Source organism: Magallana gigas, chromosome 7, assembly GCF_963853765.1.
Source record: "Magallana gigas chromosome 7, xbMagGiga1.1, whole genome shotgun sequence".
Taxonomy (NCBI): Eukaryota; Metazoa; Mollusca; class Bivalvia; order Ostreida; family Ostreidae; genus Magallana; species Magallana gigas.
In genome coordinates, this window is record NC_088859.1 from 44545844 (window position 1) to 44559376 (window position 13533).

Here is a 13533-nt window from a genome sequence, read left to right on the forward strand (position 1 = left end):
TTCTAGTTATCCAGAACATTAGTTTTTATTTGCATTTAGTCACACACTAGTTGACGTTCTCCTAAGTTCAAGTACTGTGGAATCATTTGATTTTGTGGGGGCCAATCTTCCTGGATTGTGGGTTTTTTGCTTGTTTGTGGGGATCCAATTTTGTGGATGAGTCAGTTTTCAGTTTCAGTAGGTAAACCAAACCTTTTGTAATTAGTTTTCGTTGAGGATGAAAATTCGTGGACGAGGGCTACCCACGAATACCACGAAAATTGAACCACCACAAATTCTAATAATTCCACAGTAGTCCGAAATATCCACCGTTTTCGTAACTTTTTTTTCACGATTTTGATATTTTACTTGCCAGGAAAAATGTTAGATAATTCCGAATAAGCCTCGTGGTGTTGTTATCATATACTAGTACTTAATGATGTTACCTGTTTATTAATATTTGTAAGTTATATATCTATTGCAATGAAAACATTTTTTAATATGGTATCCAGACATTTTACAACGTTTTATCAAATTCTTTGTCCAGGTAAGGGACTTGGACACAATTTGAGCTCAACATTTTCAACATTTATTTTTACAATTTTTATGTCTAGAATTGTTAATATAGATGTTTTCAATGCTTTGACAAAATTTGAAAGTCAAATATCAAGTTACAAGTGAATTACAGAGGTTAGAGTTCTTTGTTTTGTAAACAAAGCTTGAGTCCTGTTAATGTTTACATATTTGTTGTATTGGTATAAGTCTCAATCTTATGTTGCTGTTTGTTGTGATGAAATTTTTTATGAACCCATTGAATCAGTCTATCTTGTTTCCACAAGCTATTTTGATAAAGAAATGGCAATTTTTTTTACATTACAATATTTGTAAACAAATATAAGACTCGAGCTTTGTTTACATAACAATGACTTCTTTCCTCTGTATCTCGCTTGTAACATGACTTCTAACATTAAAACTGTGGTGAATCATTCAAAATATAAAAGTAAACTATTTTATACATAGAAATCAAAAATAAAATTTTCATTTGAATTAAATCGTGTCCAGGTTCCTTAAATGCAAAAAGTAAATGAATATCGAAGATCTGTGTAAAACCTTAAAGAGGTGATCTGTGTAAAACCTTAAGAGAGGTAATAATAGTTTATATCTTTATCTTTACTCATTTGTTTGTATCGGTCTGTGAAGCCAGTGTATGTAGAGCCATAATGTTAATATATTATTGGGTTACTTGTCTACTGTCATAGCTTTTAATAAAGTTGATACAAATACTGTACCATACGACAAATTGGTACCATTTGTATCTTTTCTTCTCCATCTCTGCTAGAACACTCCTCCCCCAGGTGTTCTTTAGCCGTCCCATTGGTCTTTTTCCTGTGGGTTCCTCCAGGAGTGCTTGCCAAGTAATGGAATACAGTATAAACATGTACAGTAAAACACATATATAACAAAGTGCCTGGGAATGGCAATATTGCTTCATTAAGCATAATTCTTTATATCCGTTTAGTTTACAACATGAAATAAAGTCACACGGAATGAAAATTCCTTCGCTGTAAGCGTCAATTCATTAAAAGCGTGTTTGTTATAACCCTGTTATACTGTATTATAAGTACTTCAAGATTAATTGAAACTTTTCATCAAATATTTTCCACACAATTGAGAGTTATCGAACATTGCTGACAAGTGGAAATTGTTAAGTATCATATGGTTGTTTTTTTTTTAAAGATATACAGTTAATAAGATATTAAGTTCTACTGATACTATGAATTCACAGTCTAATTACAGTGCAAAAGTTTATATCATGAAAGCATATCTTTTATTTAGTCTAAAGTTTAAAATCATAAAGTTTTTTAGATTTATATAAAAAATACAGTTTGATGCAAAATGTTGTGATATAGATGTAATTATATCTTTGTATTTACATTGATTATATGCTTCTCCTAGCTAGTAGTACTGGTATTTAAATTCTGTGTTATTATGAAATTTTATTCAAAAAGGCTTTAAAAGAGTTTATTTACATTTATTTGAACACATTCAGTTAAATCAAACTTATTTTTCAAAAGCATGAAATTTGAAAAGAACTGTCTTTGGTGCTTCAGTCTAGGTTGCGTAAATAAAGACCTTTTCAATTTCTTTACGAATGAAGTCTTGATAGATTTTAAGGTTCTTTGTGCGTGTGAACAGAGCATTTTATTTCTCTGTATAACAAGACAATTTCCTTTGGCAACGCCAACCACACTGACAAAAATTCTCCCACTCAGAGGTTTAAATCTTTTTTAACATTTCTTATGGGGTAAATAATGTGAAAAAAACATTCCTGTGATTTCTCAATCCTAAAGCATTTGCTGAAACTGTTTAGAAAGATCTTGGACAAGATGTAAGGAGGTAAAAAATCCTTAGCCTAGTATACCTGGTACATAAATATTAAGTCAAAAAGTTAATTTGTATCATGGCACTTAATCATTTTGATAAATAAGTAGATAAGAAAACAGAAGTTTATGACAATTATTTTAGGTTTTATTAGGAAGAAATGTCAAGAGATTATATTTAGACTCACTGAAATCTTAACTTTCATTACTATATGGAAATATTTGCTTATAATGTTCTCAATTTATTTGTTCAAGAATCAGTTCAAGCCTTTCAGATTTTATTGATTTTTTGGTTGATAATGTAAGTGGTTATTATCAGGTATATACCTTTAACTGCCATTTTCATAACCACGCCAGGTAAGGAAGCATCTCAAGAACTTGGAAAGCAACTTAAAAGGTCGCTAGGATGTGAAAGCCATTTAATGGGGAGTTTTGTTTTGACGTTGCTACCTGCTAGAATGGGGTTTTTATGAATATTTTTGTCATTAATTTGTTGTCTGAATTTTTCAGATGTGATACCAACACTACTGTGTAAAAATGAAGAAGAAACCGATGGATTATTTTACATTCAGTTGATTGAACAAAAAGAAAAAATAGGAGACAAGTTTTTAATCAAAATATTCAAAAGATGGCAGATGGCACGTACAGATGCCATGACTGTCACATGACTTTCGGGACTCTGAATTTACTTCAGAAGCACAAGCAGAAGTTTTGTGTGGGAGGATCCGTCGGAGACCCAGACAGTTTACGACTCAGGAAGGGGCTGCGGTCAGATGATGACCCCATAGCGAGGCCTTATTCTCCAGAGGAGAAGGTGAGTACTCTTTAGTACCGATTATCCCTATAGATCATTCCTTGTCTTGCCATTTACTGTAAACCAATTTTTATTCATGTGTGAGAATATTACGTGAGGTTAACAAGAACATTTTTTTGCCAAGAACCAGTCCTTAAATGTTCATGGTATTTGTAAAGATTAAAACTACATATGCTAGGTAAAAAAATTAGGCCTTGAAAGAGTTTATCACTGTTTTTTCCCCCTGCAAATTAAGGGAGTGACATATTAAAGTTGTTGTACATAATTCCTTGAATAAACTAGAAAGTTTCTACTTATTTCAATTAATTTATTATAACTGAAATAAGGTTTCTTAAATGATAAGTGCATAGTCTTGAAAAGAAAGAATAGCAATTAATATTTATAAAATTTGGGTTATCATTCTCTACATAAAGCCATCTGTATTGATCATATTTGAATGGTGTCTGCATTTTTTGATCATGTTAAATGTGTTGAGCCTTGCGAGACATGAAAATCAATGTCTGTGTGTCATAATTAATTTTTTTTCATGGAAGGACAAATTTAGACAATAAAACTAGCTTTGGTTTGCCTGAACCATTGTCAATCATAAGAAACGGACATGCGCTTTGATTTACCCAATTTTGGAGATAATCTCATGTCCATGTAATGCATTTTGCTTAGTTTTTCTATTTTTGATTTGATATTTCATGGAGAGAAACACCATATCTCTCCTAACATTTTGATCAACAGTGTAGTGTTTCGCAATCTGCTTAGAATACAGTTTTTGGAATCCAACATTTGGATGCCAGCTTGATTTGATCATACAATAGTAATGGCAGATTGATCTTGAGCTCTTAAACAAATCTTTATTCCTAAGCAATTCAAAATTCACCTTTTGTGCAAGCTATCTGCAATTCAAGTAAATACATGGCTTGTTCAGTGTATATCTTTTTATAGTAAATAGATATAAAAGTGCGCTTCAGTATGCATGGTGACAATGGCTTTAAGATGCTAGTATTTTGTGTATAGGCTGAATAAGGATCAGTAAGGGGCATAACTCATGGATCCCATAAACGATATAATTGTAATTTCTACACTGTATTACTGACACATTGTGTGACCATACAAATTTTTGCAGCCTTTATCAGGAGGAAAGAAACTAGAGGACAAGGTGAGACAATGTAGAGTAAACAACAACAACGATAATTCCTGGCATGTCTTGTTCAATGATTTCAGGTTTTGGTGTTGTACATATATCTTAGTGTGTCAACTGTAGTACTAATATAGCTGGCCATCCTAGCTTGTATACTAAACCCCTGCAGTGCAATACCAGGCTTTGTGTGGGTACAAGGAGACCCAGAATGTGCGAGTATTTAGAACTGTGGAATGATTTGTTGCATGTTTTTGATGTAGTTTCTGCAATAAAACTCTGCTAAAAAGCACCCTGTATTTCTTTTTATTTTTAAATATGGATGTACATGTATGTAATACATGGGAGCCATTCAGTATTTTTGGAGGAAAGAAAGAAGATTATAAAAGTATTGTATAAAAGGGTTAACTTAAAATTATCTGCAGTACGTGCCTTAACTTGAAATGGACCTTCCAAAATGATTCCCTCTCCTAAAGTTTTTACAACCTTATTAAATCCATGTTTTTACTGCTCAGAATGCACTGGAATTAAAAGTCTGTTGTAATCCTATACTATCCATGCCTTAAACTGATTTATATACAAATGAAGACTTGAATCATAAAACAAAAGATATGTGAATGGCTCTGATTGTTTTTTACTTTTTTCACTCTGTCCCCTAATACTGATTTCATGCAAATGATGTATGTTTTAAAAACATTTATATCTAAAACAAATGAGAAGAAAATTAACAATCATTTTAATATCATGGACTTTGGAATGAAAATTCAATTTTATTAATAAGAGGACTATGTTCAGACCAATGTCCTACTATACCTTTATAAAGGTACGCCAACTTCAAGTTTTAAAAGCCCAACGGGAAAAACGTCGAGATATTCGGAACTTGCAAGAAAGAATTCTGTTGGATACCTTAGAGGACACACATGTGCAGTTGGGTTATGGTCCCTCACAAAGAAGTGTTAGCAGGCTTCCTCTATCCAAGGACAAAGATGTTAAACGACTGCAGTTAGAGGTACTACACAGAACAGAGAGAGAGAGAGAGAGAGAGAGGATAGAGAGAATTTTATTATGAGTTTCTTGGATTTATGTTGCCTGTGTTGCTGTGTTGCAACATTTAAATGCTATTGCTGTACAGTTGTTCTGTCTGCATGTTGCAGTATGAGATGCTAAGAGAAAAGGAGCTTCAACAGCAAACAAAAATACCGGTGGGATACGAGAGGGGGATTTCTCCAATGTTACGGGAGTCAAGGCTAGACAACTACTCCCCAATGTCTGACTCCAGTATGAGCATCCATCTCCCAGACGATGTAAGAAATTGTGGGAGAATGTAAATATGTGGTCCTACAGATCAATGATAAAAATGAATGTGTTTTGAATGTATGTGCATGCATATAAATATATTTGTATGTATTAATTAAGGGTTGATCTATGTAATGTGAGTAATTATGTATTCAAACCTTTCAGTTACAGTAATTGTTTTTAATGAATCTGATCTTCAAGCAGTGTGTTTATGGATATTTTCAATGTGTTATGATTTTCTTAATCTTAATTTATATTTTGATAACTGAATTCTTTGCATGATAACTTATTAAATCAATTTATAATTTATGTTTGAAAAATGTAACCCTAAAAATTGTTTTGTAGAAATCTAATGATTTTTGGTTTCTATATGAATCTCAATACCATAGTTTGTATTGTTTGCTTGATATTGCACTGCAGGCTGATAGAGTACATACAGGTACTGGTATAAGGTATGGGGTCTGTTCTTTCATCTACTGATTTAGTATGATGCAAATGCTCTGTGTGAAAGGTTGCTATGAACTGTATTAATAGAGTGCTACCGTAATTTCTGGTGTAGTGGACTTGAAAAAAAATACCATGGATTTGTAGATATTTCTGCAGATACTGAGATATTTCCACTCAAACTTCATTACAAAAATAAATAAAATGTAGTAATTAATACACCGTGATCGGTTTCTAGTGCTTTAAGGATTCAATAATTAGCATGAAGAGGCTATTTATAAAGCAAGCTGTTAGTGATAATTTCTCAGTATCTCTGTTTCACATTTCTCCTTGATCAAGTAGATGACAACTAAAAGAACAAGAATGAATTTTACTCTCTCTCTCTCTCTCTCTCTCTCTCTCTCTCTCTCTCTCTCTCTGTTTCTCAAGTTTATAAAAGTAATTTCAATGCCAACCATATCACATTTCCCCCCAAATATATTGGGTAAAAATGAACATTTATCCATTATTCATCATTGGTCTGCATGCATGCACCAAAAATAAAATCTTGAAGAGAACAAGAAGACAAATCTTGAATAGTTTTTACCTGGATGGATCAAAGATAAAATAAATGGCTCTAAAAACTTTTTATCTTGACACAACTTAAAATTAAACCACATGTTTTCATCATTAATTTAACACACACTGTCAAATTGTGCTTTATGGAATTTCTTGAGATTAACATCAGATTTTTGAGTCACTCTTAATCTGGTTGTTTAAGTCTCCTTGTACTAAATATGTATACCTTGCTATCAGAGAATGACACTGCAGGGGTATAAGTCATTCGTGTCCAATATGTCTTCTGTACAGCAAAGCCAACAGTAACTGTTTGTTTTTCTTAATTGAAAAATTCTTTGAGAGGATGTTGCTAGATCAGATTGCCAGGGGAATGACTTAATAACATTTAATACTGGAATATTCAATAACAATGGGATTGAAGTTTGTTTACAGGACTTCACGTTTTTAGTTTTAGCAAAAGTATAGAGATTGATACGAAATAACATGCATTAATTTCAAACGCTAGGTGGGGCAAAGTTTTAAAGTTGTTGGTTGAAATTTTGATTGAGGTCCAGAGATAAGTAAAATAATACCTGGCTGATAAAGGCTATTTATGAGTCTGAATTGACCTAAAATGGGCTTTTAGTTAGGCATTAAAATTTGTACATTGTAAATTATGCCAATTCAATGTGAAAACAATATTTGTATGAATAAGAGTATTTCTTTCATAGAAATGATATACATTTGTCAATATGCATAGGTACATACATGTATATTGGAATTTTCTTCTTGCTTTCTTGATTAAAAAAAAAGACGCAGAAAATACAGCAATTGATTGAGCTCATTTATATTTCTCTCTATAAACAGGAATATCAGAAGTATAATCCAGACCAAGATCAACAAATAAAGCAGTTAGCTGAGAATCATGGGAGACAAATGGAGTATCTACAGCTCCGCAATCAAGACCTGGAGAAACAGCGGCAAGGTAGGCATTGCATTTTCCTACTTTTGACCTTTCCCAACAAGTTGAAAAAAGTCTGCTGGCTGATATTTATATATATATATTTCATTTTTGTGCTTTTATAGATATACAGAGGAGATTGGGAGAACTTGGAAATAAAGGTCGGCCGACAGGAGGGGAGGACTCTGCCCAGCTATTGGCCGAGCTGCGGGCACAGGAAGAGCGGAACCAGAGGGCGCTGGATGACCTGAAACGCCAGCTTTACGACATTAACCACCAACGGATCAACGTCATGTAGGTTTACTTTTTAGTGTCCTGAGATCAAATTCTTATCAATAATTGATAAAGTACCATACCAAAGATTTGATCATCCTATTGCAGTCAATTATTGCAAGGTGATGCTTTGATTATATAAATATTAACTGGGAAGTTAAATCAAATACATTACATTTGATATTTAAAAGAACCTTCATTTATTTCCATACCATAGATTTATGCATTGAAATTCCAATTACATCAGAGATATTTATGATGCAAGTCTGAATACAACTGAGTTTTCACTCAATTCAGATACAATTCATTATTCATTAGTTTGGTACTATATTCTAATTATCTTACAAATGTACTTTGTCCTTCAATGAAAAGTTACTTGATATAAACATATTGTTTAATATTTTATCCTAATCTTACAAAGGTGAGAGGTTATAGGTAACTGCTTGTATGTTGTGTTAGTAGTACCAGTAGTATACTTTCTCTAGACATTAGTAGACAGTCTTTTGTTGTTGAATGATTTAAGACACGAATTATTGAAACAACTGGCAGAAAGCTAGATCTGCTGAGAGACAATATAGAGTACACGAGTCGTCTGATTGATGCCCTGGGGGAGAAGATTCAGACTGAGTCCAAAAAGTCTCACCCTGTTCAGAAGGATGCTGGCACCCAGCCAAGCCAGAACTCGAGTCTCACTGGGACTCGGCACCTACGGAGAGACATACATAATGCAGGTCTCGGTGACATAGCCGAGCATAGAGATCCGTCAGAGCGAGTACAGAGCTCGAGAGATCCAATGTACAGGATGGCTCAAAAACTAGAAGCTCTAGTCTCGAGACTGAACAAAGACTCATTTTCTATGGGGTATATTTTCAATTGAATGATTAAATGTTGTGTGTTTTTTCCTCTTTGAGTTGTAATTGTTCAGATGATCAATCTGGTACTTTTTATTGTTTGTTAGATGATTCTTTGTTGATTTTACTTTTTAAGAATTGTTCATAATGTTCTTTTTATTAATTCTGTTATTAAAACATGACACCACAAAAGTAAAGCTCAGAAGGATGGAACAACCACAAACCAATTTTACATAAAACAAAGGAAATACATATTGTCAATTGATAAAAATTGATGTTTGAGTACAAGAATGTCTGAAGAAACTATTGATATACAAATATTCATGATTGAATTCATAATGGCACATGGTATAAGCAGTAATTTCTGCTGATTAGGCACATTATTGGCATATCATATTTCACAATCTTACAGTTGTGAAAGAACCAGTGAAATTTTATTTTTGATTTTTCTGTTTTCATATTTTATTTTCTTTTGTACTTGCCTTAAGATTGTTCTGGAATTTTTTAATATCCAAGTACTTTTACTACAATATGTTAATTTCTTTATTGCTTAAACATTTTCAAAACCCAAACTACATGTGTAATTTATAAGTTACATTGATGGTACAGTGTATTTTGATGACAGTCAGAAGACATAATCATACAGTCTCTGTTTTTCTGTATTATATTCATGTTTTTTGTGTTTTTTTCTGTAGAGAGGTGGATAAAGGTCAACCAGCACCCCTACCCCCTCCCCCACCTCCAGTAGAGACGGGGCGGAAGTCCTACATCTATCCTATATACTACGGAAACTCCATGGTAGCTGAAATCAGGTAGAAAATGCTTTAACTGCATGTATATTCTCAAAGACAGTCATTGCTTGTTGAAATAAAATTCTTTCAAAAGAGAGTAAAAGGGCTATTAAATTTAAAATGATGTTTGAGCAGAAGAAACCCTATTCAGCCCAGTAGTGTTGATAGCAATGAAATTCTGAAAAGGTGTTTTTGAATTATCAATGTCATTGTTTGGAGTTATACACTGGGATGGATTTGCTTTCATTGCATAAATAGATTTAAATGTATAGAAAAGAAATGAAGAGTAAAGATGTATAAATGAATGCTGTTTATATAATGATTATAAATACATAAGTAATCCACTTAATCTAGATGCATTCTCTGCTTTGCACTATGGCTTTTTTATAAAGGTCACTATGGTGAATTCACTTATATTTTACAAGAGCCCCTGACATCCTTATGTAAAGAGGAAATGGAGATTTTTCAATCGATGTAAATTCAATGAATTTTATTGTTCCATGATTTGGTTAGCTGACATAAAACATCAAAGATTTCAATAGACATGAGAATACGTACAATTACTTAAGGAAAATTTAAGTCAACCGTGATACCTTGTGCCAAAATCCAACCGTAGGTGCTTACTCATTGTAGAAAAGTTAACCCATTAGAGTTCAACAGCAAAGTTATGACTCTGAATTTGCATTGTTTATATTAACAAGTGCCATAAGACAAGCATATCTACAGAACGGTGGTAACGACCCCGACATCCTCCACCAGATGGCGCAAATGCAAGCGGAGGCGCAAAACATTGAGGACCAGATGAAGAAGCATGGATATGATCGCAGACACAGAGGTATGTCACTGAAAAGTTTTAAATCTGTATCTCTGTCTTCATTTATGCATGCAATAAGAATAGCCTTTTTCTTTTAAATATTTTTATTTGAACTTGTGTGTATTTGATGGCTTATTTGATTAATATATATTACTTGTTCTTGCAGAGAAGAAAGACCCAGGCCAGATAACTCAACTGGAATTAGAAAATGAACGACTCCATCGAGAACTGATGCTATTACAAGAGCAGAACTTTTTAGCTCGTGAACGGAAGAAAAGTGATAGAGAAGGTAGGAATCTTAAACGTTACCATTCGTTTAACCAGCATGATAGTGGGCAGCGTATGCATGATAAACTAGAGCAGTTTGTCGAAAAATATGAAACTTACGGAAATCCAATGTTTCATTCGAGTTCATCGCGTGGCACACACAAAGAAAGTGAAGCCAAAAGAAAACATCGGGATAATAACTTTTCGTACAAACCCCAGAGATCTGACTCTCATGGAAGGCCAGCTAAAGTTCCTCCTCTAGATTTGAGAGGGATAAATGACAATAACTCTGATTCCCTTAGGAGAGAGCAACCTCAACCAAGACCACAATGGATGGAGAGAACCTCCAAACCATATTCCACCAAGGATACCAATCCTTTAAAGTGGGATTTTAATCCCGATTTCCAGAGGGCTTATGACAGAAAATATGGTTCGGGATATCCGCACATTGAAACGAAGTCTCTTTATTATCCACAGTCTCGTAAACAGAGTGGGAGCCACCAGTCGATCCGAACCGAAATCCAGGATGGGGTTGTGGAACCCCGTAGGTACAGAACTTACATGCCAAAAGCAAGTTTGTCAGAAAGCGACCTGTTGGGCTTATATCAGAAAAGCAGCAATTCCAGAGATCTTATGGTTCCAGAGCGGGACCGAAACATCACCAAGTATAATGTGAGGAACATGTATAGCATGCCAGCTGATCGGAGGTATGAGACTATATCCCTACAACAGAAAGAAGAAATGAACCCACAGACTAAAAATATCATATCCACTGTAACATACAAACAGGAAAAGATCAAAGAAAAGGCAACAGTTTAACACAGTGTTAAAGATTGAGCAGAACATGAGACAAAGCTGATCTGTGATATGGGAATCTGAGTTAGATTGCTGGATTTAGAGTGTCCAAATTCACATTGCTTTGGCATTGACACTGGATTTAGAAATAGCATAATTATAGACCTTTAAGTATATGTAGATGTCTGTCCAGGGAGTTACATTACAAATTGATGTTGCATAAATGTTATTATATGTTCATTCAAATGGGTTCTTGTGTTGACCAAAGGTCCTTTGACACTCAAGACAAAATTCATCAAAAGAATAAGAACCTAAATGAATACTGAAGTACAATTACTTGCTGGAATACATGAAGAACACTCATTAATGGGAATACATAAGTTAAAAACAGAAAGCTCTTGATACTAATTAATAGTGAAATATTCGTTACTGGTATATTCAGTAAATCCAAGGTGCTCACTTTACTATGGTTTTAACTCCTTATGTTAATTCTGTTTCATGAAGAGATTTATCCAAAATTCATAGAATAGACCTGAAAAGGTTTTAAAATAAGTTTGAAAATGGATAAAAGGTTTGAATAAGATGTCCAGTAAGAGGTTGGTGAAAGGAGCCACAATGAAGGAGATGTTTTAACGGTATGCATAATCAGGTGTCTTGGTGTTAAGGTACAACGCTTCAAGTAAACTTATGCATATACCATGAGAGGCTCAACTCCGATATTTAAGAAAATGAAAGAAGGAAAAAGATTACCCTATTTTTTTTTAGATTTATTTTTTGTCCATCAATACTCAATGAATCTGTACAGTATTACTCATTTATAATGCAACTTCAAGTTTTTAAATTGTTTGTCTATATGAGATTACCTATGTATGCTTGTAGTTCATTCAGAAATGTTTTTAACATTACCATAACATCATCAGAATTCATTATTTTTCAGAGCTGTATTTACAAAACTACAGAACTATTTTTAATTAACACCCTTTTACATACTGTATACAGGGTTATTTTCACCCAGTGTTTTTTCTTCCTTCTACACTTGCAACTATTTCGCCCTGTTTTGAATTAGCCAAGACACAATGTGATAGACACCCTTGCTAATAAACACTTAGAAAATTGTTTTGAAATTTGCCCACTGTTAAATTTGCAGCCAAGATTGAGGGCTAAATTGGGTGTAAATAAAACGGGGGCAAATATTTTCCTGTATACAGTAATATTACAGCAGCTAGATTGCAAACTTTGATTTGCTTGATTTCATACAAATATATCTGATTCTGTCATGGGTCATTTTAATTATTCCTAAAACTGCATGCACCGATGTGTTGCAGCATTTACATGTAAAATACCATATGATACTAGATTGACATTCTATTTATATATACAACTGTAAATAGATATTTATTATTCTCTGTTACTTCATTCAAATTAAATTAAATTGTTATTAAATTATTATTATTACAATAAAAGCCAAAACAGTTTGTTTGTGTTTTCTCAGAATGCTCCATCGAAAATATTTCAATAGGGAGACTAATTGAATTGCTTCAGTTATCAAGGGAAAAAAAAGTCATGATTTGAACGAGAAAGTCTGCGTACAATGAGCATAGACATGTTCGTTTCACTGTAAAAGGGAGCAGTCGCCCAGAACATTTCATTTCTAGGCGACAGCCCACTTAAAAGGATCTAATTATGACTGTACATTCAAAAACTGTAAGAAGCATAATGAATGACAGCCAATATAACTATCATTTACTCTGAATTGAATTTGATAAAACCAACTTCTGATATATTTAAGAATCTCCTGCTTTACTACGGACTTTAAATATTGAGAATATGCAGTGCAAGTTTCAACAAGACTTGTAGAATTTATAAAGCATTTGAACATAGAAGTGCAAATCTTTTATATGTAATGAAATCTAACGTATTCATCAATGGAGAAATAAAAATGGAAAAATTATTCATCTTTGTAGATTTCATAAAGTACTTAATAACAAATTACAAAACATTTTGGTTACTGTAAGGGAATCTCAAATATGGAAAAGAAGTGTTTTGATCGCATTTGATTAGCTTGAATAGCTGATGAATATACTGTACCAATCCTTGAAAAAAGAGTCTGAAATCACTGTAAAGGGGAATAATTCTCAACAAACTGTGTGTGTATAGGTTTTTGCTTGTGAAATACATTTACATGTATAATGATTATGCAC

General features: G+C 33.3%; 1 protein-coding gene across 10 annotated transcripts in view; it reads left to right on the forward strand.

Annotated features, from left to right (window-relative positions):
- LOC105337942 (uncharacterized) overlaps nt 1–13533 on the forward strand; it is a 33251-nt gene that overhangs the window by 1401 nt on the left and 18317 nt on the right. For 7 of the 10 annotated variants that reach the window (XM_066065229.1, XM_066065233.1, XM_066065232.1 and 4 more), the window contains exons 2-10: nt 2871–3174; nt 4292–4324; nt 5127–5312; nt 5458–5607; nt 7448–7565; nt 7667–7835; nt 9361–9477; nt 10158–10291; nt 10437–10559. In XM_066065229.1, the coding sequence (XP_065921301.1) occupies nt 2989–3174; nt 4292–4324; nt 5127–5312; nt 5458–5607; nt 7448–7565; nt 7667–7835; nt 9361–9477; nt 10158–10291; nt 10437–10559 (1216 nt within the window). In that variant the 5' untranslated portion in view covers nt 2871–2988. Of the gene's footprint in view, nt 1–2221; nt 2377–2670; nt 2758–2870; nt 3175–4291; nt 4325–5126; nt 5313–5457; nt 5608–7447; nt 7566–7666; nt 7836–9360; nt 9478–10157; nt 10292–10436; nt 10560–13533 lie in introns of those variants that run through there. The other 3 variants (XM_066065230.1, XM_066065231.1, XM_066065238.1) reach the window with 3 other exon arrangements.